This window comes from Strix aluco, chromosome 4, assembly GCF_031877795.1.
Source record: "Strix aluco isolate bStrAlu1 chromosome 4, bStrAlu1.hap1, whole genome shotgun sequence".
Classification (NCBI taxonomy): domain Eukaryota; kingdom Metazoa; phylum Chordata; class Aves; order Strigiformes; family Strigidae; genus Strix; species Strix aluco.
This window is the reverse complement of record NC_133934.1, coordinates 128820448-128848096: the sequence shown is the minus strand read 5'-3', so window position 1 is coordinate 128848096 and position 27649 is coordinate 128820448. Positions and strand designations below refer to the sequence as shown.

The window sequence follows — 27649 nt, the reverse complement described above, 5'->3', positions numbered from 1 at the left end:
TCTGTCACCCAGAAGGTAAAGATGGGTTTTGGAAGTCTTAGGCAAAAGTCTCCAGCTTTTCACAGTGGAGAAAAAGCTTAAGTGAAGCACGGCCAAAGGAAGGGGCTGCGCTGGGGTCCCCTCGCAGGGTACGGCACCGGGTAGAACCACCCAGGGGCTCCTCGCGCTGCCTGGAAGAACTGACGTGTCTCACCGTGCAGAGGTTGACACTTGGGGCTCAGCTGTGACCGCCTGGGGCAGCCGGCAGCGCCCCGACAGAGAACAGCACCAGCCCCAACAGCAGCTTCGTCCCCTCCTCGCCCTGGGCCCCGCCTGCTTTTCACAGAATCATGGGATGTTTTGGGATGGAAAGGACCTTAAAGCTCATCCAGTCCCAACCCCCTGCCCTGGGCAGGGACACCTTCCACTAGCCCAGGTTGCCCAAAGCCCCGTCCAACCTGGCCTTGAACCCTTCCAGGGAGGGGGCAGCCACAGCTTCTCTGGGCAACCTGTGCCAGGGCCTCACCACCCTCACAGGGAAGAAATTCTTTCTTACATCTCATCTAAATCTTCCTCCTTTCAGTTTAAAACCATTCCCCCTCGTCCTATCCCTCCCCCCTGATCAAGAGTCCCTCCCCCCTTTCCTGTAGCCCCTTTCAGTCCTGGGAGGCCACTCTAAGGTCTCCCCAGAGCCTTCTCTTCTCCAGCTGAACCCCCCCAACTCTCTCAGCCTGTCCTCACAGGGGGGTGCTCCAGCCCCCCGAGCATCTTCGTGGCCTCCTCTGGCCCTGCTTGAGCAGGTCCGTGTCCTTCTGATCTTGGTGCCCCCAGAGCTGGACCCAGCACTGCAGGGGGGTCTCCTGAGAGCAGACCAGAGGGGGAGAATCCCCCCCCTCGCCCTGCTGCCCACACTGCTCTGGGTGCAGCCCAGCACACGGGTGGCTTTCTGGGCTGCCAGTGCACATTGCTGGCTCACAGTCAGTTTTCCACCCACTAACACCCCCAAGCCCTTCTCCTTGGGGCTGCTCTCAATCCACTCCTCGCCCAGCCTGGATTTGTGCTTGGGATTGCCCCGACCCATGGGCAGGACCTTGCCCTTGGCCTTGTTGAACTCCATGAGGTTTGCATGTCCCCCCTCTCCAGCCTGTCCAGGTCCCTCTGGATGGCACATCCCTTCCCTCAGCGTGTCACCGCACCACACAGCTCGGTGTCAGCGGGGAACTTGCTGAGGGTGCCTCGATCCCGCTGTCCGTGTCACCAACAAAGATGTTAAACAACGCCAGTGCTGACCCCTGAGGACGCCGCTCATCACCGCTCTCCATTGGGACATCGAGCTGCTGACCACAACTCAGTGTGACCATCCAGCCAATTCCTTATCCACAGGGTGGATTTTATTTGACATTCTAAAAGACAAAAAAAATCAGTTGGACAACCCTTCATTCATTAAACAAAATTATTTTTATTGAATTAATAGGATTTACAAGAAATGTATTTTTTTTTGTCGGCAACAATGTTTATTGCACTAAAAAGAATCCATAAATAACACTTCAGGACAATCAATGAACCAAATGAAAATATTGGAGAGGGTAACTGTACAACTAAAAATTTTCCCCAAGTAAGGAAGCTTTACTACAAGACAAAAGCTCATTTAAAAAGAAGTAATTGTTGTTACATCCCTGATTTTTTCCATGGCGTGGTAGAGCTGGTTGGACAACACTGTTACCTTCCCATGGGGCCGGGTCACATTTTATGAAATGCAGTTTACTCAGGATTTAAACACCTGTGAACAGTTTGCTTAGAGATCTCGGTCTTTAAGAAGGTACAGGGTATTTCCCCTCTGACTAACTTCTGTGAAAACTAGTAGTAATCTAAAGTAGCAATGCGTTAAAGTAAAAAATAAGGCAACTCAGACTTCACCTCCAAGAAGCAACTTGGTTTCGGCGGGTGGACTCCGCTCCTGTCCGGGTGTTACGGAACAGCAGCAGCGTCGGTGTTCTGTACGTTAAAGCTGTAAACAAAGAGCAGGCCTCTCTCAGGAGAGGAGTGCCAAGTCCCGAGGGAAACGCACGGAAATAAGTCATTTGGGTTTTAACAATGGTTTGAATCCAGGACACTTTATATAGTTGCATCTCTTGTCCTTTAAAAAATATATCATCAGCTTCTTAATAATGCAGCTGACTGCTAGAAAAAGAATCGAGTCTCTGATTAAACTCCGCGCTGGTTTTCAGAATAATAAACTAGTTCTTGCATGGAAAAAGGTTAACAAACATTTTTCATTTTTTTTATAAACAATACATAACACAGGTAGAAAAATATTCGAGAGGATAATAACAAAGGTGCAATGTCAACAAAAATAAGCTGCCTTTTCAACAAAAGCACTTTTTCATAGTTTTAAGTGTGAAAAACCTTTTAAAGCTCTTAAGTGTCCTCATGAAAGTCTGTTAAAAAGAGTTGGTAGCTTAAAAATTCTTGCTGTGCTGCTGGGCATACCACTGCTGCCTCTGCTTGCGGTGCTCCAGCTCGGTGAGGAGGGCCTGCCTGTACGCTTCGTACAGCTTCACGATCCGTTCCAGTTCCTTCATGAAGAGCAGCTTCAGCATCCCCTGGTAGGTGTCCAGGTCCGCCAGCTGGAAGAGCTCCCACTTCAGGATGTGATCGTACCTGGGGTGACAGAAGAGCCCGTTACCCACGTGCCAGCGCCAGCCCAGACACGGCGTTTCACGCGTTTCCTTCCGAAGCGGCCCCCCGCCGTTGTGCGGCCAGCGGTCAGATTTCTAGCAATCTCCCTTGGTATCTTTTAGGTGAAGAAATAAGGTGATTAACACCAAAAGACAGGGGGTGGCGTCTCAAAGCGAGCCGGAGAAACATCACTTACAGCTCAGCTGCAGAATTGCTCCTAATACGCCACGATAAACTTGAGAAATACTAAAGAAATAAACCAATGGAAAAAAGGTGTTTTGGAAGCGTTAAAACAGCGATTCTGTTCACAACAAGCCTTGAAGATTTAGTATCTTCATCTTTTTAAATTTAGAGTAACACACACAAAATAATTCATTATTTCAACAGCAGACCCCAACTCTCCCCAGCAGGTACCCCCCAGAAGGCAGAACGCTGCCTGCCTTCCCTCACAACACACCTTTATTTCCAGAACCTTCTTGTGCTGGCCTTAACAAGCGCTCTTGGCCACTGCCCTCCTCCTGTTAATTAGCAGCACTAATTTAAGTCGGTGTGTCTCAAACAGGGTCATGAGCAGGGAAATCCAATCAGGCCATAATTAACAGCTGTAAGTACTCACACCAGCAAGGAACCTCCTCACCACCCGTAGCTACGGGCAGCGATCTCTCTGCCCCGCGGGGAGCAGGGTGGGTGTCAAGGGAGCCATGCAAGCACTAACAGCTAAAAATCCTGCACGTTCTGTCTCCCCACGCTGGAAAAAATAACCCAGGGAGGTCCCCTGAAGACATGCGCCGAGAGCCTGAGGCACACTGGTGCCACCCCAAACTCTTCCTTTATGAATATCTGACCCAGCTCCCCGCATGAGACTGAAACAAGCCCAGTGGTGAGGTCAACCAGTTACTGTCATATTTTTTCCCACTTCCCCCAGTTACAAGCTGTTGGTTAGGTGAGGGGAAAACACAGCAGGCTGGGTCATCGAAGTGTCACCCCCGCCGTCAACACTTTTTCCTTGAGGAGGGAAGTGACACCAGGCAGCGGTGCAACACGCGAGCGCTCACCGAGGAAGTACCGGCAGGGGTAAGGAGAGGGACACACATTAAAACGAACCCCAAAGAAAAGCAGAAACACAACACGAGGCCATAAGGCGGGAGAAACCACGTCCAAGGAAAGTGTCACTAGCCACTATGGACACTCCGGGGTGCCAGAGCTGCTGGCGAAGCGCATCTGGCCTTTCTTTCTGCAGGTTTTCTCCTCTCCTGCTCAACAGGCAGCACTGCTTTTCTTAGAAAAGCTGCATCACTGTTAGTCCCAGGGTTTTTTATTTTTACTTTTTAATAGGGAGCAATTCTGAATTTCTGTTTATACCCCTAACGCTTTTTTTCAGTTTCTGAAACATAAACACGCCCCTGCGTCCAGACTTGTGGGATATCAAAGCTGCTGCCACTGGACAGGTACAAACTTAATGTCAGAGGAGCCTCTTCAGGCCTCCCTTGTCTCACTAGCAGAGCTGAAGAAGTTTCCTGAAGGCTCCATTTTGTGTCCGAACTGCCAAACCACTCTTGTGACTAATCACAACTATGCCATTTCTCCTGCAAGTAATTTTCCACAATCAAAACTGGCACTCGAAGCTCTGCAAGGGAGGCAGAGAGCTGGTCAAACCAAGTCCGGTCTCATAACGGAGGTTTGTTCAATCAGAACATTAATCAGTGACTCACTTTCATGCCACAAATTCTCCAAAGCTGATGATCTTTTATACCAAACACATGGTTCAACATTTCCCAAATTGAATCTCTATAATATTTACATAGAAGCTATCCAAACCATTCAAGAAGGCATTTTTCTTCATTACTTTTTTTTAATGGCCCTCTTTTTGTGCCAGAAGTAGGGGAAGGTTTCCAAGATCCTGGTAGAAAAACATATTTCTAACACAGTTTTTCAACCAAATTGTGGTGATTCTACAGAGACAGGATTAAAGGTCTGTGGCTCACGGCCAGTACTACCACCATACCCCGTGGGGAAGAGCTGCAGGATGGTATTAAGCAGGAGACACTGGCATTCAGCATGTTCCTCAAGGAGTTGGTAATTGAAATAACTCTGGAAAAACCCAAGATCCCGGGCCAACAGCAAGACAACTGTTTTGGTGAGCAACTTAGGGTACGTTAGTTCAGGCTCCGAAGCCCATGTGGCTGAACGATTACCGACTGGGATCCGGCTCACGGCAGTCAGAATCATTCATTCAGGTTGGAAAAGACCCTTGGGATCATCGAGTCCAACCATCAGCCCCACTCTACAAAGTTCTCCCCTACACCACATCCCCCAACATCTCATCTAAACGACCCTTAAACACATCCAGGGATGGGGACTCCACCAGCACGTCTGTATGCAGCCTGATCCCCAAACTTAAACCTAGTAGTACGATGACTTTGGGTAGCTCAATATATATACTGAAGCTTAAAATAAACAGATTTTTCTCTTCAATGGGCTCTTTTCACCTCAGCATGAGGACTAGGGAAGCCTGGCAGGGTGATGTGAGCCAGCAGCCATGAGGACAGCTGCCCGGTTCAGGAACAGACACACAGCCCAAGGAGCAACTCAGCACAGTCCTCCTGAGTGGGGATATCTGGGCTAAGCTGAGTCTGCCTAAGCTTGGAGAGCCTTGTCTTGAGAGAACTTCAGGAATATCACCCCAAAGTGTGCAGGGGAGCTAATGCTGTCCCTGGAAAGGGGACCTGAGCAGCACAGAGTGTACCACCATGGGCCTGGCCAGCGCCGGGAATAGGACAAGCTGCAGAATTTCCTGAGCAAGGCGAGGGAACAGCAATTCCTCAACCCAGTTTTAATCTTGATTTTGTTTGATTTGAGCCTTGCTCTCCAATAGCCATTTTAATGAATCACGTGAGAAAATATATTCACGTGAGTGGAAGCTGAAGCCAAAACATCAGTAAATTTATGCAAATAAACTGCATTACAAATTGAAAGGATATACTCAGGAGGCTGTACGCACCAGAGAAGCACCAAGACACGCAGATGGTTACCACTGAATCTGAAGAACTTAAATAATCACAGTTTCTTTAAACTTCCTAAATCACAGCTTCCACATTCAAGTTATCCCAAGTCTTGACAGGGCTGCACTGCTAAAAGTCACTTTTCCCGAAAGCAAGAAACCCCAAATTGCAGCTGTATGTCAACGTGGAGATCAAACTCCAAAGAGAGGCAGACTGCGAGCAGCTGCTGGGGAAGGTTTGCCAAGTACAACCACCTTTGTAAGCACTTGATTACTGAGTTTATGTGCACACCACCTTTCCATCTCTGCTCCTTTCCCACTCAGCATGAGCTGAATTCAATTGGAGCAAGATTTCCCTTGGCTTGCCCCGCGCTGAGGTATCCTTTAAAATGTTCCAGGCCAATGACATTTATTAAAATATATTCCGCAGCAAGGCCCATTCTCAGTGGAAGGGCTGTTTCTTATTAAGGTGCCAATACAAGAAGGGAAAAAAAAAAAGTTCCATCACATGCATGTTTGTAGGTTTTCTGGGGCAGGCAGCTTTTTTTTTTTTTTTAAGCATCATCACCGATTGCTAAAACCTTGGTGGTTCTTTAGCTCTTTGAAGCTGTTGCTGCTGACAGATTCTCAAGAGCAGCAGCACATCAGGATTACTCTTCCACGTGAGAGTTTCATTTTGCCTGCCAAGAGCAGTGTTTAATGGGAGAAAAAGTCTAATTAAAGATGAAGCCACTAGCAGTGCCTCAGTGGGAAGGGGCTCATTCAGATCCCAAAGACTGCAGGTCTAGGAACGCTCACCAGCGATGTCGCAAGGAGCAGGGCACAGGGTACCAGCACCTGACCTTGACTCCCCTGGTATTTTTTAGAAGGGCAACTAGTCCCAGAGCCTGAAATCGAGGGGAGAAAGCAAATTAGTACAAAATTCCTGCAGAGTGCAGAGCCTTCCCTCCTGGGTGAGAAAGCAGGAGCTTACCAGGCAGAACGTGCAGTCAGAATACCCCGTCTCCAGTGCTCTTCCCAGTAGAGAGCAAAGATTTAATATAAAATAGGACACTTTCAACACAAGAAACACTGACCTGCCCCAAACCATTGGTTAGGGCTGGAAGAAGGAAGACCTGGGTTCAGACCCATGCTCCAGAGGGAGGGGGGGAACAATCTGAACCACGCTCTCTCATCCAAGGAAGGCATTTTTGGTCTCCTCACCCTCAGAATCCCTCACGTGCAGTCTGACATACTGTGGGAACACCTACCAGGCTAACTTGGAAGGTGGAGAAACACCCCATTTTAGAGTCTAGGAAAGGGTTAAACACAAGCCGGGAGTCTTGATTCCACTGTGCTCTATTCTGATAGCTGCGCTTACTCTCAAAACAACCCCTGATAGGTGCCAGGAGGGGAGAAGGACACTTCAAGGTATCAAAACGACCTTGATATTGGAAATCGTTATAACCTCAAGTTATGACTAGACATCAAAGACTCTCCACTGTGCAGTAAGCCAACATATCTTTTTATCTTAACAGTTTGACCATTTTTCACTCAAATAAGGAAGCATTGTGGTTAACACCTACTAAACTCTCCATCAGATTTTTCCAGTGGCCAGAATTCTTATCCTTTAGAGAAGCTGCTGAAACAAAAGCTAACATTATCTATTTTTGCTATCATTATCTACTTTTCTCAACAAAAATGACTGGCTTTTAGTCAGCTAAATCAAGCTAGAGTCAGCTCTAAGTAACAAATTGTAACAAAATATACCACAACGATCTCAGTGAAAAACTGTACTGACAATCAACAGATTTTTACAGTAAGTTTCAAATAGGTGATCACAAAAGCTATTCCTCTACAACTAAGAAAGTGTTTTGCCCACTTACTTTCATTTTTGCACCAGAACATGGGAGGATATTCATAGCTCTCACACTCAGCTTCTGGACAATACTACTAAAGAATTTATAAGCATTACTGGATGTTTTTCTCTGTTTTAAGCCAATTGCTTTGGCAACAGAGAACAGGTTCATTATTAAAATTACACTGAAAACATATAAGTGATCTTGATTTTAATAACTCTGAAAACTATGTATCTATTTAGTTGAGAATGGTCAGTGTGAGGTTCATGGTTGGACTGGAGGATCTTCAAGGTCTTTTCCAATCTTGATGATTCTGGGATTCTGTGAATTGTTCCTTAAGAAGTCCTCAAGATGAGGTGACACTAAGCCAGCTGCTACCTCTTCCTCACTTTTCCAATATAATATTAGCATAAACCACAATTTATTTCTTCACAGACGTGTTTGTGGATTACGGCAATATTGCTGGTACCACCAGCACTACTGTAACAAGACTAAAAGGATACTGGAAAATACATGATTTTTAATTTCTCTGAACAGTGTAAATTCTATTCAAACAGCTTGAATGAATTCTTTAAAAAAAATTTGTCTCAGATCTAAATAAATTCCTGATAATCTCAAATTGTTTAAATTGCCTTAAATTTGTTTCTCAAGTTTCAAGAGAAGTACCAACAAGAATTCATACAACACAGGCTGAAATATTTAAAACTACTTTGTCTGGATGTGCCAAAGACCTAAATAAAGAAATGCAGCTGCAGCCAAACCCTAAAAGTATTTCTAGGAAACAAGTCCTCCCATAGGTTACAGGAACTTAGTGAGTCTCTGGTGCATAAGTGTATTGGTGGATTTTAGGCCAATTTAAATCTTTATGGACTGCTGGCAAACCCAGCAGCCAGAATTAGTAATAAAACCCATTCAAATTATAGTTACTAGAAGCAGCTAAAGAAAAATAAGAGGATTTTTTAGTGGAAGTCACCGAACATCATGTGAATCTGCAACTACAGGCTGACCGGCTCATTGCTGTAGAACTTAGTTTCTCCATATTCTCCTTAGGAAAAAGTACATAATTTCATAATTATTAAAACATATCCAGATTTTTTTCACTGCTTTTCTGTTTAGTGTTACTCTTCTGCAGAGCTGTACCCATGAGTAAATGTAATTTGTTTCACTAGGCTGACTCAGATATTTTCTTAGAGGAAACTCCCTGTTCCTATAGCATTGTTTATTTGAAAAAAAATGACTTTTTACTGCCATTTAGCTTTTAATTACAGTTCTTGAATAGAAATACAGATTGCGGTCTGTATTCAAAATTCTTAATTGTGAAGGAAAATTTGTATGTCTTTGTTAAAAAGGAGTAACATACACATTAAGAAGCTAACACCCTAAAAATATTTTGCATATTTTACGAGCACATGGTGCCGTTCTCACAAATGAGTGATGGTAAATCACATCCTCAACTCTCTAATTAATCATTCTGTAAGTCAGGTGAACTACACGAAGTACTGTGATGGCTGTAAGTAATGCCTAACACAAAGCAAATTCAGGCGATGAACATCTGGTATAACTTCCTCACGCTCTGTCAGCAAGAATTCTTATGCAATTAAGAACTAGATACCAGGTAGAGCTCTACTTTCAGTCATCAACATTCATTTGTTTTCCTTCTCAGCTAGTGTGGAAGGCGAATGGGAAGAAAAAAAACCCAAATCTCACTTTACGGGAGCCCTGGCATAGACCTGCAGCCAGTCTGGAATCTCTGCGGTGTGGTAGGGGTTCGCAGGGACAAGGAGAGGTTGGCTTCTCTCAGCTTGCTGGGGCTGGTAAGTCACAGGGGGAGGCTGGTCGTAACGGGGAACGCTGTACAAAGGAAGACAGACAAAGGCCGTAACCTCCAAGCAATAATTTAACTACACTGATATCATCAAATGGTTAACATTAATACACAGATTCACACATGCAAAGGTCAATGATGCAACCACACATGGAGTGTTGCCTCAGCAGGCCTATACTGAGAGCGACTTCTGGTGCTATTTTTGTGCTTCGCTCCAATCACAACTCTAAGCGTGGCTGCTGTCAACACACCATAAAATTCACCTTACACCTAGTCACCTAGTGCCTGCTACCTGGATACTACAGCAGAACAAAAAAACCCCATGAAAAATGGCAAGTAGTGATTCAGCCAAATAACCCACCATTTAATATGCCAGAACAAAAATGTGTTCAGGCAGCAGCTGTAAGAGTTATTCCGTTGATAACAAAGGACATCCTCATGTTTATTATTCGTGTCACACGTTAAAAAACCTTTGTCTTTCTGCGTAACAGCAAAATAGATGGGAGTAGCAGAAAATACCTGTTAGATTTGGTGTATACTAACTTCATTTTACCTTTAAATTAGCTACAATACCGATTTTCATTCTAGACAAGACTTAATTCATGTTTCAGATGGTATGTGCTGCTCATTCAAACAGTCTCCTGGAACATCAGATCAAGTTTCTTTTCAGTCTACAGTTCAATTCTGTTCTCAGCAACTTTGTTGTTTTACTGACAGTTGAAGAGAATGACTGCTTTGTTTTAGTGAGTTAGGAACAATATCCTGTTTCTAAACTTAAGACAGTAACAGATGAGACAAAAACCTAACAATTACAACTTCTTCTAAAAATTTTAGTCAAGAGCCAGTAAAGTTTACTTCTAAAAATAAGAAGTTTTTGGCACATTATATACGAGACAAAAACAGTTCCACTTTCTTAACTGGATTAAGAAAAAACCAATCACAGAAGGGAAGGTGGATGTCTTACCTGGGAGCACAAGGATGTTTATATTGAGCTCTTTTATTGATGTGATCTACATAATACACTCCAAATTCTGCTGACTCAACTCTCTCCCATCCTGGAGGCAGTCCCTCACGCTCGAGTGGATGGCTCCAGTGAGTCGTATTAGTGTTATGATCTATATAGTATTTCCTTCCTCTAATAGTCCAGTCCACTGACCAGCCAGGAGGAAGAGGTAAATCTTCAGAACTATGGTTTGTTAAGTTTCCTAGAGATGTAGCAGCAACTCTACCGATGCCTAAAAAAAGGGAAAGCAATGTTTAGCTAGACTGATAATACCCCAAATCAACATTATATATGAAGTCAACTTCCCCTCCCCACCACGAGGCACTCTGTGAATTTGAACAATACATTAGATTACAAATGTTAAAGCTTTACATAAATGACAGTTTCTGTTCATATGCTATTATAGCTGCATCAAAACTATTTAGCTCCCCAAACCCCACAGCTGTCTCTTTTTCTGGTTACAGTCAGAAATGACAATTATCTAGAAAAATCACTGAATACTGACACAGCTTTTCAGATTAACCAGTCAAGAACAGCAACAGGACCGGGTGAACCAAGAGAGGAGGGACAAGGTTAGCACTGTCCTGCCCCGCCTGCTATTACTGAAGCGCGTGTAATCACGGCCAAAAAGTATCATCAGTAACAAGAGAAATCAGAAAAGCTGGATCCACACAGGACCCTGCACAAGCCCTTTGCTGAACACGGTCATCCTGCGCAGGCTGATGTTGCCGTATCTTCTTTGTTAAAACCACCCACGTCTGTTAGACCAGCTGGTTTATGTGCACTGTGGGGTGGGCCAGCCAGGCCTTCTGAACGCAACCCCAACAAGATTGAGAGACCTTTTGTTCAGAGCGAGTCACAAAATCTCCTCATCTCTTCTCTGCCATCTCCCTTCATCCCCTTCCTCCCTCCCACAGATTCTGGAAGGAAATTTCACGTCTAACAGGCTGTGCATCTGCTTCACTACGTCTTGCTCTTCTCTAAAACTGAGCACCTACGCTTCGTAACGCTGAAGAGGCACGTGAAAAAAAAGTAATTTCCAGCTTTTCTTGGTGACATGTGCTGCACCAGGAGAAGGGCTGCCCCAGCAAGAGGACTAAAGCCTAGGTTAGGTGTATTGGCAGTAGGAGAGCTCAGGAATCAGTAGTTGGTTAAGTTCCCACCTCTGCCCTAGAAACAGCACATTCAGGATGTATTGCTAAACAGCTGATTAAGAGACAGTTCACTAGCGTTTTAAAATACGTGATTTCTTGTAACATACACACAGTTTTTACATTTTAAAAATTAGCCTCCTGGATGCTGATAGATGTACTGAAGAAACTAATTCCAGTTTCATCTTTTCCTTCCCTCTATGTATTATGGATACTTAGGAAACTAGTTGAAATAAAAGGCATAATAAATACAGAAAATGGAAAAAAACCCAAACCCCAAAAACCCCAACCACAAAAACCAAGTGACATAACCAAGAATTTTGCAGGTCTCTTTCCATTCCCTGGAAACCTACTGGATGTGCTGGCCCAAATTCAACTTTCTTTTTATAAATCTTAAGTAGTTACCTTCAGTTAGCCACAGTTCTACAGTTAAAAAGTCTCTGGCTTTAAAGAAATTTCAATTATCTTTTCATCCCACGATCAAATGCATCTATTCTGTCACAGTATTCATCAGAGTTTGTGTGCTACCATTTCCCATAGCCAGAAGGGGTATGGGAGGCACTTTTTCCACTTTCTTGGAAGGCAGAAGTGACTCCATCCCAAGCACCACATTTACTGACTGAGGAATACACCCCTTCCTGAAATAATTATTTTCTGATTCTGAAATACACTCTGTTTTTCAGAAATAACATTTTGGGGTGATTATTTTGAGCGTGAGAGGGAAAGGCAGAGTCTATCCATCTAAAGTACACTATTAAAAAGAGGTTTCAGGTATGGTCATTATCTCAAAAAGACAACAGTAACTCTGAAGTAGGAGCAAAATTGTTGCTTTTCTCAGGCAATTTCATACTCCTGTTTGCTGACAAAGGCAACAATCCTTTTCAACAATACACACACAACACAGCTTGCTAGCCAAATGTCCTGGTTTTGGCTGGGATAGTTAATTTTCTTCCCAGTAGCTGGTACGGTTCTGTGTTTTGGATTTAGTGTGAGAATAATGTTGATAACACACTGATGTTTTAGCTCTTGCTAAGTAGTCAAGGATTTTTCGGTTTCCCATGCTCTGCCAGTGAGGAGGTGCACAAGAAGCTGGGAGGGAGCGTGGCCAGGAGAGCTGACCCGAACTAGCCAAAGGGCTATTCCATACCCTGGGATGTCACACTCGGGACAGAAACTGGGGGGAGCTGGCTGGGGGTGGGTTGCGGCTGGGAGACTGGCTGGGCATCGGTCAGTGGGTGGTGAGCAATTGTCTTGTGTATCACATGTTTTTTCTTGGGAGTTATTTATATTTTATATTATTATATTTTATGAGTCTTACTGTTATATTTTATGAGTCTTATTATTATATTTTATTTTATCATTGTTATGATTATATTTTATTATTATTATTATTATATTTTATTTATTAAACCATTCTCATCTCAACCCACGAGTTCTACCTTTTTTCCCCAATTCTCCTCCCCATCCCACTAGGAGGGCAAAGGAGTGAGCGGCTGCGTGGTGCTTTGCTCCTGGCTGGGGTTAAACCAGGACACCAAGGGCTGTCACTTACTTTAAGCATTTGTTTACATATAAAATGACATAGACTGAGAACTGGATGGGCTGTCTTTCTACTACAAGATAGAAGTCATCAACAATAAAGTAATGGGAAGGCTCCAAAGCAACTGAATAAATACATTTTTAAAAAAAATAATCTCACAAACTTTTTCCTGAGTACTGTTCTTTAAGACATCTGTGCTCACCAACAAATCTTTTTTTAGCCTTGTCACGTTCTGAACTGTTTGGCCTTAAGTATTTCCTCTCGTGATAGCGTTTACCAATTTGTTAGCTTTATAAATGAAAGCCGATGGCCGTGTTCATGTCACAGCTCCCACCTCTCACTAGGATTAAGCAATTTAGACCTTTATTTCCAGAGAAGAAACATCCTGGAGGCTTCCTGACCTTTAGCAGTACTGGGGCAGGAAAACTATTTCAGACCCTAGTTATGTCACTGGTTTTGTTTTCATTCCAATGACAAAATACAAACATTTAAGCTTCTTGAAAATACTGCACTTTGGATAAACAAATTCAGTGTTTTCTCCAACTAACTGGCCTGCTGTGTTGTAGTTTCATGCACATATAAAAAGTAACTATTAAATCACCACTACCAGAAGATCTGAACACACAAACTTGACTGGGGAAAAGAACTTTCACCAAGGCATAAACCTATTTTTCTGTTTACTGTTAAAACCAGCACATCTATATTTTTATTACAGTTCCTCCTAAATTCTAGCATGATTCCAGCAGCAAATACATATATACTTATTCCTTGGGGTAAAGGTCAATGCTTTCTAAAGCATTAGAAATTTGGAAATTGGTATTAAAAGTTGCACAAGCCATCCCCTGCGTCAGAAATTCTCTTGACACAATGCCTCTATCTCTTCATACAAAAGCCTGAGAAGACTGGGACATAGGTAATGAGGAAAACCAAAATCTAGATTACATAGAGAAAACACCTAGAAAACAGGCTAAAAAGCAGTGCTACACCCAATGGAAAGGCAGCGCTGGCAGTTCTGTGTTGCACAATCATTTAATTCTAGCTACATGGTTTCTCCCAATGCCAGCTTATTTTTATTTCATTTCTAAGATGCAAAGAACAAAAATAATGCCAGACCACAAATACATTATACATTCCTTTTGCCATTTTGGCTTCATATAGGAAGAAGCAGAGTCATACCATTAAGATAAACTTACACAGCTGTATCAGTTACCAGTTCTGAACAGCGTTCCCAGCCTCCACAACTAGAAAGCTCTTACTTACCAAATCAAATTTATAACTCATCTACACATTTTTACACATTTATAAACTGATGGTTGCAAATACTTCAGGTTGTAGCCTATCATGTAGAGCCTTAATGTGCATTTTTCCCCTTAAAAATCACAGATCATATTGAAATATACTGTGTGCTGGAAGTTTTAAGACATTAGGTAATATTCAGAGTGTCTTACAACCATCAACCCACTATGGCATTCAAATTGGCAATTAATACAATTTAGATATTTGTGTATATAATTGGAGTTGCTAGAGATCAAAAGAAACTGTATACTGTTTTTCCTTATAAAACTCATCAGATGCTTCCTTCAAGGGAGAGTGGATACACACACACAAGAGAAATAGCTCCTGCTATGATTCTAAACAATAAGAGAAGATGAAAATTGACTTTCATATATACACACCTATAAGTATCAATAATAAGACTGAACAACACTTGGAAGAGTAAATTCAGATGGGATCTTTTCCAAAGTATAAACCAGTACACCTACTGGGAACACCACCTTTTCTGTGACATACTGCCAAAGTATGATATTCCTCTGTGTTTAAATTTCAGGTGAGGTCTTAACCTTGAAGCATTTTCCTAGCAGCCCAAAGCTTCACACAGGATTTTACTGCACACACCAAGGATATTCCCAGAATCATGGGCTGGTACCAGATTTACATGGCACAATGCAAACTATCTACAGAAAAAAACCCCAAACTTACAACTTGATCCATTTTTATCAAAACATCTAGTGTAAAACCTGTGATTTTCCTATTGGTAGAGGATGTGAACTCTATCATAGAATAAGCAAAACCAGACTAGTTGAACCAGTTCACTGTAACTACTCAGGGGTTTCTTGCTCACATACTGTTTTATCTATGGCAAGACAGAAATTCTCATTCTTTCTGCTTTCCCAAGGAATAGAGTTGTTCAAATTACCTATTTTTTCCAAATGTTAAAAGTCTCCTTTCCTCTGCTTAAGGATGAGCACTGTTCTTTACAAACTCCCCTGAGTGGCACTACCAAATCTCAAGAATGGTCAACAATTAATTTAAATTTATGCAATTGTAAATCCTTTTCAGGTTGCCTCTTTAGAACTTGTCTAGCCTCATTTGTTAACTCTTGTTTCATAATGGTTTGTGCTTGGGGTATTTTTTGGTTCATTATTTGTGGCTTTTCTTTTTCCTTCTCTTCAGTATCTTCAGTTTAAGGTCTTGAATTAATTGTCAAGCAGGCCAAGAGGTGTCATGTTCTGTTCCAAAGCAAAAGAAAATCCTGTTCAATGCAGTTTGCTTGTTTAGGAATATCACTGTGTATGTTCTCAACGCTTTAAGCGCAAAGGAACAGCAACCACTTATTACTAGTACTAACAAGATTTAAAATACTCCGAGTTTTAAGTAAAGCCAGGCCCTATATACAGTCTTATTCTCAACATCTTCAACAAGAGGGTGTCCTAATACCAGTACCCAAACTTTGATCACCACATTCCAGCACATTATAAGGTATCAGTGTAAAGAGTTCCTTCAATATTCTTCCCTTAAAAACATATCTTAAGCTAATAACGTCACAAATGTGAAGAATATGTACCTTCCTTAATCAAGGAAGTTCTGTTTGGTTTGTTCCATTAGCATGGAACAAAGAAAACTAAGTGATACGTGTTAATGCTTTCACAGCCCATGGAAGAGGTTTTATCGTAAAGGTGCTCTGCCTGGAAAGAAGTCCAGGTCCTTAGGAGGAAACATTTCCAGGTCAGCAAAAGACCGTTCTTGAGTCTGCCTAGTAGGAAGCACAGAGGAGTCCAGCATAAAGGGAAAAGAGCAAAAATACTGAAAGTCAGTCTCACTTTGTTTATTAAATACAGTGCTGATGTAGGCAGAGAAATTTGAGCCTATGAACTCCCCACAACTAGCTTCAACCAAATTTCAAAGTGTTGAGGAACAAATCTAGGCAAACAAAAGGCCTTCATATTTGTCTTTAATTAGGTAAATTTTCTTGAGAGCCTTTTTTCAGGATGCCAAAATCCTCTCCCTTCCCCTCATCAAACCAGGATGAAGAACGGGAAGAGAAGATGAATGAACTGTTTAAGGCAGTGAGTAATAATAGCAAAAAAGTTCCAATAACTACCCCGTTTAGCTAGGTCTGCAGGTTCTAGGCCTTCCTAACCCATTCAAAAACATCTAAAGGTACTTTCTGAGCACAAGTGTCTCCTTTGTCAGAGGGAATGGGGTGTTTCAAGTCAGCATCAATTCACAAATAGGAAATGACAGGAAGTACTGTGAAAGCCTCAAAAAGTATGCTACAAAGTTACTGCAAAATCAGCACAAATGAAAAGGGCAGGAATTGCCATTTGTTTGAAAGCGAGTCAAGTGTACACACCTAAAAAGAAAAGCCCTGCTACTTTAGCTCTAAATAGGTTTCAGTTAATTATTTGTATTTCTTTATTTTGCTCTTATATTAAGCACGATTACCAGTTTGCAATTTTTAAGGGGTACAATTTAACATGAGATGAACCCTCTTTCACTAAAGTGCACTGGATTCCCTGTTCACAGGATTAATCATTTTTCTCCTCTGACATCACAGTCAACTGCTTACAATCCACCATCAGAAAGTTCCTTTACACTGTGATTTTAATCTCAGCAATTTTCATATACACATAAGAATTTTTTAGCTTACCGCTCAAACAGGTACAAATAACTCTGAGGTCTTGGTTACAAGTTAGTTCCAATCTATACTGTAGATATAACTTCAACCACAGACCTCCCCAAACCTTTAACCTAGAAGAGAGGAAAGAGATGGCGAGGAAAGACAGGTAAAGTCTCTTAGAATTAAGTTTGAAATGGACACTAAAAAAAAAATTTCAAGAAATGCCACAGAGGTAGCTAAACATACAAAACTAGGAAATATTGCAACTGAAGACATTTTTCAGGAAAACAGCAGCACTAGATTGCTAATTAAAACCAAATCTAATGAGAGTAAGAAAAGGAGGACATGGGAGAATTGAATCATGCCGAGAGGGAAAACATGACTTCAAGGAGAAATGCCTATGAAAGAACATATCAATGCTGTCAACACCAACTGTTGGAAAATCATGGGACTTGAAGCTGAATACTTTGAGTATGAAGATCTCAATAAGATGATGTTTTCAACTTATCTCCAAATTATACAGAGAATCTTTATTTTGAATGAAAGCTGAAACACACCTCTTCCCTTCCAGACCACTGCTTCTCCAAAGTCATCTCAGTTGTAACCAACGCTGAACGAAACATCGCTCACCAATAACAAGTACAACTTGTGTTCACCAGGCAACATTTCCACAGAAATCAACCCAAACCGTAACAGGACCAACTGGGGGGGCCTTCTGAGGGAGGGGGGGGGAGAGGGGAAAAAAGGGTAGGTATAGCTAATAAACAGACTCATACGTTGAAACTGTAGGGATTAGGTGATTTTGTCATCAATTATCTTGATGAAGAATTTTGATTAGGTGAAACAGTCAGAAACAACAATGGACATCTGTAAGGAAAAAGTAATTTAGACAATGAAAGCAAAAGGTCTGCCTCAGTATTCTGGAAATGCAGGAAAAAAGGAAGTAGAAATTACAGAAAGATTAGTGTAGCTCAAGGAAAACACTAAAGGTTTGAAGACAATGGATGGCTCAAATAAAAAGAAGCTTAATGGTGAGGTGAAGGAAGAAAATCTAAGGTTTTCTTATTTTTGGCCACATAATTCTTTTACTGAGAAAACATAACAGCAATTCTTGAAAAGATGTACAAAAGTTAATGATGTAGGTCAATATTCTTCCTGCAGTGAAGCCGAGAAGAATTCAAAAGTTCATATTCCATGATGAGATGGAAAAACAAAACAAGAGGAAAAGGGAGACACTTTGGCAGACAAAAGGCTCACTGTTTTTTGTCTCTCCCTACAAATGCATGAGACTGAATACTCACCAGTGACAAAATACGTGTAGAATTTGTTCAAACTATCAAATGTAAAAATATGAGAGTGAATGACAGACACCACACAAACATCAGCAGCTCCTTTATGATTTCCAGTGGCTAAGGGGACACGTAGACAAATGGGGAAAAAAAGGTCTTTTTAGAAAGAAATCCATGTTGCTACAGTTGAGAAAAATACGGCTGTAAAGCCCTACTTTTAGCTTGTTTTAAGAATTAAATTATTAATTTCAGAAATTAAACTCCACTTGCAAACTAATAGCCAAGAGCTCCATTTCCACTTACTGCTGTTTCAATCCACACAGCGGCAGTACCGTTTGCTGAAGTTTTCCTCAGTGCACACAGTTATTGCAGTAATTTTGAACGTTCACTTCACGGATTGGTTTATGAAATCCTCCCCTCCTGCCTCTCCTCCCTACAATATCCCGGCACACGCTAATAGGTGCTCGTTACCCAGGTAAATGTTTAATGACTGCCGGCTGAACAACTGACAGAGATGGAGGGTTTTCATGCAAAATCTAGGTAGATCAGATGTGTTAGCATTTAGGAAAATAAATGAGGATAAAGGAGCAAGTCTTAAACCTTTGTATTTCAGAATTTACTGGCTGACAGCAGCATTGCTTTTCTGTCTGTTTTCACTGAAATGTTTCTGTAGGAAAAAAAACCCACAAAGCACTGTCAGGTTATAATTCCATACACATGGTCAGCAGCCTTAAATGCTGACCTTCTTCCTAGCAGATTTATTTTTCTAGAGAGGAGATTTATTTTACTAGAGACTACTTACTATTTTGTTTACTGATTACAAGTAATAATGAACTAACAGCATATTTCATATTGAAAGTACATTATTTACAGGTTTGAAATGTTTGTTTCAATCTCCTCCTTGAACATAAGTTTCTGTAGTATATACAGTGCTCAAATGCAGCCAAATTTACTACTTTTAAGGTCACCTTTCTATGGGCAATATTGTAATCCCAGGGTTTTTTATTCCACCAATAGATTCACAACAGCACACAGCATCAAAGAATTATTCTTCAGTGTCATCACAGATAGAATCAAACATTTCAAAAAGTAATATTAAATAGATTCTTCTTTCTTATGCTTATTCTTCCATTAGAAAACAAAGACAAGTTCCAGTGAATTTGAGGGGGAAACAGGCATATTTACAAACAGTATTACAAGCTAAAAGAAACAAAATAAAAAAAAAAAATAATCAAGGACTGGGCAGTCAATTTCAGCACTAACTCTTATGCCAATTTGCTAATTACACAAAGCTGTCATTCCTCCCTTTGACTATTTACAATAAATTCTTTTAATTATTGAGTTCAAATTAAGACAATAAAATTAAATAATAACACAATGATAGTTAAAATATAATAAAATAAACCGGCAATGCTATAATTTAGAGCTGTTGGTTATGCTTTGTATCATGAAAATCGTAGATGCCCCTAATGAATAAAATTCCTTGCTAGTTAGCAACTGAATCAACTTTGTCATGAGGAATTGCATATATGCTTGGCGTTAAAAAAAACTTGCTCAACCTCACCCCATTTACTTCATAAATAAATCCTGGTTTAAATGGATTTTTCATTTCTGGATATATGTGATCAAATTCTTGATTCTAAGAAATGTGAACACACAGGGTACTCAGATCACAGAAGCGCCATCAAAAAGAAGCTCTGTCCTACACAACGTACCTCCTAAAAACAAGACCCCGATCATCCAGATGTACCTCTGCACCTAAAGTCTTATCAAAAACATATTTTTAAAAAAGTGACAATTAATACTTACCTGAAGTGTGCCTCCCATGATTCTGTGACATCCTCTGGAAGAGATCGTTGTTGTGTTCATAATACCTGTAGTCCTCATGTATGCGATCATTTAACTGACGTCTCCTCTGGGCATCATAAAAATGATCATAATAATAACAACGGGCACCAGCATCTCCGTTTTCCAAAACAGAATTAGCTTCTGTTAAAAAGGACTGGGAGGAAGAGCCGTATTCTCTGGGGACATCAGCTAAACTTCTTGCCAGATAGGAAGGCGCAGACAGTCTGTTGCTTTCACGTCTCATTATTTCATGAGGTGGCCTCTGCACTGGAGTTCGAAGGAAACTCTGGTTTCTGGAAACAATTCCATCTCCACCAGAAGCGTACGCAGAAGTTGTTGAGTCAGGAGGACAGATATCAGTTCGTCTTGGAATGGTTGGACCGTGACGGATAAATGAAGGCATCAGGTCTGATATACAGCATGAAAGAGAAATAAGAGCTTTGGCTGTACTTACACGTAAAGCATTTGGCTGGCCACAATGCTGATTTACACCACGGAACTGAGGAAATACAAATGCTAGAAGCCCTTTAAGGCACCTCTAATGCATAAGGAAGTATAATGGTAATTCTCCAGTTTGTACTGGTGCAACAGAAACCATCACACCCTCCCACCAGCAACAGCCTATTGCCAAGAGTGCAGTTTTGCCAGTGTAACTGCATCCACCATAGACACAAAAAACCCCAAATCCCATCAAAAACCACACAAACACCCCCCAAAAAAACCCACCCCACGCTGTACTGTGGCTCCATCAGCCAGGCTTCATACCTCTCTACTAGAAGGTTCAAGAAAATCCAAGTATCCTGGCTACCATTCTACCAGTTCATCGGGACCACTGTCCTTATGAACTCAGAATAACGGAAGACATTAATGCCTGCGTGCTTGCAGGAATCCATGGCAAAATCAGGGACAGAATTCACACTTCCTCCATTAATCACAAAGTTCAGCCAGCAAAATGCTGTCATTCTGCACACACTAAAGTCTCAAGTTATTTTGAAGATATCTGTCTTTCTCCTTTACCTGAAGAGGTTGTGCGCATCAACAGTGACACCTATTCATACAATGTCACTGCCTTCCCCTCATAATCAACTTTTATAACTTAGGGTAAAAATTCAGTGCATCCCAGAAGGTATCATCAGTAAATTTATAATCATTACAAAGCAGTCATGTAATAACTAGTCATTACATCGTGGCAAATACCACGTGTAAAAGGTGTTGACCCCTTAAACACGCCTACAGCTTCATATGAAAAAAACTTTGTGGGTTTTGGGGTTTTTTTTTAATTAAAGACTAAGTCAGTGTAATCTGACTACTACATGATTTTGCCTGTTGACTGGGGAACTAGCTGTTCACGCAGCAAATACTTCCAGAAAAGCTGAGTGCCTGCTCCTACCAACAAATTAGTCGTTGTTAGTTGTGATCTCCAAGCTAATCACAGAATCATCCTGCAATTACAGCATAATACATTTCAGTCTCAGCTTGTTTTCAGATGTTAACAGAAAGAAACCCCAGCGCACTTTCAACGTGTATTTGCCAGTGCTTTGTACAGTCCTAGCAAAACCAGGGCTGTGGCATTAGCATCAGGTTAGCCACACAAAGATCAGAGTGTCCAAGGTACATAGCGGTGACCTCACCACGTTGATTCATGGTTAAGAACTGGAGCACTCGCTTCCACGGGGACTTTATGCAACTGCCTTGTACAGTTATCTCATTTTCAAAGCACACACCTTTTGGCAGCGCACACCGCCTAGATTGGGAAAACAACCCTGACTTCTGGAAAGAAAGAGATGATCTGTGCTGTTCATGTGAGAGATACCTGCTTGGAGACTACCTTAAACCCTGCCTGTTGGAAACTAAGCAACGGTAGCTGAGAAAATGAAAAAAACAACCAAGTTTGTTTATGGTGAGCAGCTGGTGGTACACTATGTGTAGGGCTCCCTTTTAAAGTCAAAGTCAGCCTCCCCCCTTTAAAGTCAGCCTCCCCCCTTTAAAGTCAGCCTCCCCCCTTTAAAGTCAGCCTCCCCCCTTTAAAGTCAGCCTCCCCCCTTTAAAGTCAGCCTCCCCCCTTTAAAGTCAGCCTCCCCCCATCAGCTCCCAGGTCTCACAACAACTACCTCCCCCCCCCCTCCCCTCACGAAGAGACCCCCCCCAAAGCCGCGCAGGGCCTCCAGGGCCCGCCAAACCACCGCCACAGCACACAAAGGACGCGCCCCCCCCTCGGGAGGCCTCGGGCTTGTCCTCCCAGCCCAGCTCCCAGCCCCCCGAGCCCTTCCCCGACACTCACTGCGAAGCAGAGGGCTGGTCTCCTTCTTCACGTATTTGCCCTGCACCTCGCTCGGCTTGGAGAGCTCCGTACGCGTCTTCTTCCGCGACAGCATCCCACCTCCCGGCCCGCTCCCACCGCCCGCATACCCGGCGCCGCTCCCCGCTCCGCAGGGCACGGCCCGGCCGCCCCAGTCCCCTCAGGCGCGGCGACGGTTGCTCCGCACCCTCATGGCCGCGCACCGGGCGGGAAGGCGGGGAAGGGGGGGTGGGGGGTCGGGTCAGCGGTGAGGGGAGGCGGCACGCGGGGGCTTGTGGGAAAGCGGCCTCCGCTCCCCGGGGATAGGCCGCGGGGCAGGGCAGGGGCGGGCGCGCGCTGTCACAGCGCCCCCGCGCGGCGGGGAGGGCGCGTGCGCCGGGGCGGTGGCGGGAAGGGACCCGCCTCAGGGAACCCCCAGCGGGGAAATGGCGGCGGTTGCCGCCGGCTTCTCCTCCCCGGTGGTAGCGAGGACCCCCCCCTCACCCGGCTGGGGAGGGCCGAGGTGGCACCGGTGCCTTGCCGGCAGGGGAAGCTCAGGCCCCGCGGGAGCTCGGTGACTGGCGGAGGGTGCTCCCAGCAGGTAGCCGCTGCTCCGCCCTCCACACCGGTTACCAAAAGAGTTAAGTTTTAGAAGGTTAAACAGGAAAGGCATACAAGAAGCACTCGCTATTTTCCATATAACGGTGAGAAATAGGTATGCGATGGAAGCTGAGGGCAGGATGTGCTTGAAAATAAGAGGTGTGCTCACTACCTGTCAGTTTTTTACACTTTAATCAATTTTATACCTTCATAATGGAAGAAACTATTTTTAGTAGATGCCAAACTGTCCTTTTAATTCTTACACCTTTTTGTATGCATTTAATGAATTTGCAGCTACTACTTGAAGTACCTGCAACTTCCATGGGGAGATACTGAAATATATTCACGCTGGATAAAAACCAAAAGACACAAGTATGGATCTTTTTTTTTTTTTTTTTACATTCATTATAAATAATGCGTAAGTTGATTCATCTTTCAGTTTTACATGTTGTAAGCACAATATATTACACCGGAAGAAAACAAACTCCATAAAAAAAATTACATTTGTTTCCATTTATACAGAAGTCATTTGTCATGAAATAACAGCATCTGACACCGAACGGGAGACTTAACAGGTAAATGATGGAAAACCTGAGAGACAGTGATGTCATTTGCTAAAAGTAAACAAAAAGATTTTACTCTTGATAGACCCAGACTGTTCCCTGCTCTACCTTACATATAATCTGGCTAAAACCAAGTATGTTACAATCTTTTTTTTTTCCAATCAGAATTCAATTTTCCCTGTATTTAAAGTAGTAATTGGAGCATGTGCGACAAAGTATACTTTTAAATAATTCTAAATTGACAAGTGGCACTTCAACTGTGTGAATTTAGTACACATAAATTTAACTTGAGGTCTGCCCTCTTCCAAAACTCCCAACCAGAGATATCTGTGTGCCTTTATTTTCACAGTGATTCATAAAGCAAGAGTTGAAAACATTTAAAATATATTCTGGTAATAAAGTAGTTAATGTCTTAAGTGGCAAGACATGTTGTATGAACGAGGCTTAGAAATTCAGTGACTTTTGACTGGTACAATACCACTAAATACTTTGGTATCTTTAAAATGCCTACACCGCATAGGAGACACATTCATGCACAAAAGACCACTAATGCTTAATAACTTACATGTTTATATGCTTATTTTCAGTAGCCTGGACTCTGTAAAACTAGCTGCTTATCTTCTGAGCTGACACAATGAACCAACAAGCAACATGACACCCGTTTGTAAGCAGCACTACCTTTCTCTGTGTTCCCTCCATTTGGGGAGGGATTGTCCTGAATTGTCCTGTAGCAACAAAACCAGTACAGTACAGGAAGGCTCTAGAATATGTAATTATAAAAGGCACTTCTGAGAATTAATTCACACAAGTATTCCAGTGAAATTGGAGTTTTGTCTAAAAGATATTTACCAAACATTTCCCTCCTCCTCCTCCTCCTGTGGTTACGTTAGTTTTTTTTGAAGCTGAGTGAAAGAAAAGTAGAACAAGGTAGGATAGGGTGAGAAAGGAAGAAGTAAAAGTCCCTTTTCTCTGTTTTTCCCTTCTATTCCAATATCTGGGCTCCCTTTTTGTGCTCCAGAAATGTCTGTATGTTTGGTTTCTAAAAGCCTGGTACCTACCAGGAGATTAAAAGAATTAGTTAAGTAGTCTAGCCTTTAAAATTGAGTAATGTGGAATTAATTGCACAGTAAAAGTGAAGTAATGTTCCCTCTGTTCAGTGTTCAGACTTTGGTCACAGAGTGAGTGTTGGAAGTAAACCTACGTCAATATATGAAGTAGTGTTAAAATATGCTAGCTAATAATATTTTTCCAAATACCCTTCTGATCATCTGAACCTCATATTTACATTGTTTCCTGGAAGTATTTTTGAAACTTTGCTAGTTTCCAGAGCGTAGGCATGGTTTTAGGGTGTGCTCAATTCCCATATTGCTAACAGACAGCCCTGGTACCCACACATAGAGATTTATTATAACTGATACCACTTACTGATTAATATTGAAAGAAACAAGATCTCGCTACTTTAAATTTTTTAAAACTCTGATTTATATCAATGCAATTTGTCAATCTGACACATTTCAGATTTGCAAAAAAATGTTTGCAGCCTCTGAAAAACAGGATATGCAAGTCCCTGAATTTGAGATTACTTAGAGAAATACCCAGTATAGGCATTTAAAACAGCATAGCAGTGAAATAATTTATAAAGACTTTGTGATACTCCAACATGTTCTTCTTACATGATTGTATTTCCATTTCCGCTGTATTGCCTGCATAAAGGAACGGAGGAGGAGGAGGAGACCAGGTCATACCCTCTATGTCTAGTTCAGTCCCTCAACCCTCTGAAGTTGGTAAGTAACCACGTACACAGAGATTACATTCCCTACAGCCACATGCTAATCAGCAGGGAGTGAAAAATCATCTTCCAGAGGTTACTCCACAGCTTGTAGACAGTACTATCCCAGTTTCTGGGGGACTTTTGGCTCATTACAAATGCTGTCAGAATTGTCACCTTGCTAGCGGTTTCAGAGACAAAACATCTCGCTCTCTTCCTCTGCATCCTCAATTCATGCATATTTAAAGAGCTCCAGTTTCAAGTATTGCCAGTATGGCCCCTTTCACCAGTTTTATTTACATTGTTTAAATGTGTCTCACTGGTCTGATGGAGGCAAGGCAGTTGTAGAGCATTTAGACTATTTGCAGTAATGGATTATTTACAAACATTTGAGCATGCCAGCTCTTATTCAGCTGCTTCTGTGTCAGACCCCTCCGAGTATTTAAGGTGTTCCCAGAAAACTTGCATTTCCCTGGCCTCATTGACTGATCGGATAGGAGGTACTGCCTGTCCTTACAAACCGTGATGCTCTTCGACCTTCATGGCTACAGCACTTCCGCATGTTGATCTAGGAGTACTAAGGTAATACTCATCCAAATACAATTTGGTTTATCCTGCTTTTCCTAATGCATATTTATCTTCATCTACTGACATTAATATCCACGTTTGTAATGTTGAAGGAAGCTAATTTAGGCTGTTGTTCCCTGAGTTCTTCATATCCACGTTGAATATGTTTCTTCACCATTAATTACAAACTTAGATTCTGTACTAGGATCTATACAAAAGACAGGCCTTTCCAAACTATCACTCAGGTCAAACCGAACACTGCATTAATGGCAAAGGTCCATGTTTGTGAGGCCCAGTGACGGGATTTCACTGACGAAATCATTCCAGTCCCCCTCTTCATTCTTCTGCCAGTTGTTTAATAAACATACTCCACTGCTTTACTGAATTTACAAATTATATAAACAAATCTCAACATCTTCACTTCTGCTTAGTGACTCTTCCTTTGTTTAGTATAACTTATTTCCACACACAAAAAAAATTAAGGCCTCTACATTTTTTAAGTTGTCTGGCAGCACAGCTTAAAAAATAATAAAAAAAAAGGTAGTAGTCTTTATTTGCCAGCTGGGAAATTTCTTCAGATGAAATACCATTACACTTAGTTGGAGGCAGTAGTCTACGTATTTTTAAGAAAACTTTTCTTCTGAGCTCTGCAAAGAAACAGCCATGAAGAATAACCCAGAAGCCTAATGCATAAGGTGGAGCATATTGCTTTACAGAAACCAGAATCAGTTTGCAGGACACAGCCATATCAGGGAAGTCTTGCTTACAACAGCAATTATACTGACAGTGTTGAAGACTGACCTATCAATATTACTAGGTTTGGACCATGAAGTATTCTAGAAAACCCAAAATATTTTAAAGTTTTGAATTCAGTAAGTTTGCATTAGACCTTGGCTTCAATTGATTCAGTACAATAAATTCAGAATTTATATTTTAAATTAAAACCAAAGTATCAAAATAAGTTAACCTAGAAAAACATGGGTTTTTTTTTAGATAGTGAAGATTACTTCTAGGCAAAACTTAGCAGAAAAGCAGTTTGGGAAGAAACAAAATTCTCTTTTGGCAGTGTCCGGTTTGGGATTTAGGTCTGTCCTCTCCTTGGAGGCACGTGTTAACTAAAATTCATCAATACAAAAAGGCAACACAGTGAAAAGCTGAAATATTAACATTTCAGTAAAGTGCATGGGACTGTGGCAGACTTAATGGCTTTGCTATAACCTTATCTCAGATGCTGAATTAAATGACGGGGATGCCAAGTTCTTGACTATTCTATTGAGGTTGGCAATTTTTTCTTCTAGTAAATAGTTTTTCCTTTCAGCAGTTTTCTGCCGCTGTTCTGTCATCTCCAAAGCCTTCAGCAGTTGTGCATTCTCAACATAGAGATCCTTGACCATTGCATCTGCTTTAGTGTTCTTGGAAAGCTGAATTGTGGATAGAACATAATTACTCAGCAAAATAAAAGCAAAATAAAAAGAAAATATTAAAAAAAAAGAACAGTGCTAGGACAGCATCCTGTCTGTACTCTTCAGGAAATTCCTTTTCCTCCTTTTCTAATCAAATTTTCCAGTTAAGATACTTGGACAACATTTGATGTTTCTTTCCTGACTTTAAGTGCATCAGCATACCAAACAAGCATAGCTTTTAGGAAATTAATGAGTAGTGGATTCAGTCCCCAGTTTGGGGTTTTAGGAAGTTTTGGGCAAATATGCTGTACTTTAGCTCAGAAGCCTTAAAAGAAAAAGGAAAGCACCTTTAACTTCACTCTAAACAAGAATGGTGTGGCAACTTTTACCCACTTAGTTGTTTACAGAAATAATGG

The 27649-nt window shown here is 41.9% G+C and overlaps 2 protein-coding genes across 2 annotated transcripts in view; both read right to left on the bottom strand.

Moving 5' to 3' along the window:
* Positions 1 to 1418: 1418 nt before the first annotated feature.
* On the bottom strand, positions 1419 to 22645 carry SAV1 (salvador family WW domain containing protein 1). Its single transcript, XM_074821168.1, has 5 exons — positions 22336 to 22645; positions 20016 to 20462; positions 10287 to 10557; positions 9205 to 9348; positions 1419 to 2640 (listed from the first exon to the last, which is right to left on the bottom strand). The coding sequence occupies exons 1-5, from the start codon at positions 22427 to 22429 to the stop codon at positions 2439 to 2441; spliced, it is 1158 nt and encodes a 385-aa protein (XP_074677269.1). The 5' UTR covers positions 22430 to 22645; the 3' UTR covers positions 1419 to 2438.
* Positions 22646 to 23320: 675 nt separating this feature from the next.
* NIN (ninein) overlaps positions 23321 to 27649 on the bottom strand; it is a 64755-nt gene continuing 60426 nt past the window's right edge. The window contains exon 30 of the mRNA XM_074821159.1: positions 23321 to 27251. Coding sequence (XP_074677260.1) covers positions 27042 to 27251 — 210 coding nt within the window. The 3' untranslated portion in view covers positions 23321 to 27041. The remainder of the gene's footprint in view (positions 27252 to 27649) is intronic.

Coding starts and splice junctions, on each gene's coding strand:
- SAV1 (XM_074821168.1), bottom strand. CDS start 22,429: ATGCTGTCGCGGAAGAAGACGCGTACGGAGCTCTCCAAGCCGAGCGAG. Junction 9,349..10,286: donor AAACATCCTTGTGCTCCCAG/GTAAGACATCCA, acceptor TCCTTTGTACAG/CGTTCCCCGTTACGACCAGC. Junction 2,641..9,204: donor TATGCCAGGGCTCCCGTAAA/GTGAGATTTGGG, acceptor CTGTCACCCCAG/GTACGATCACATCCTGAAGT.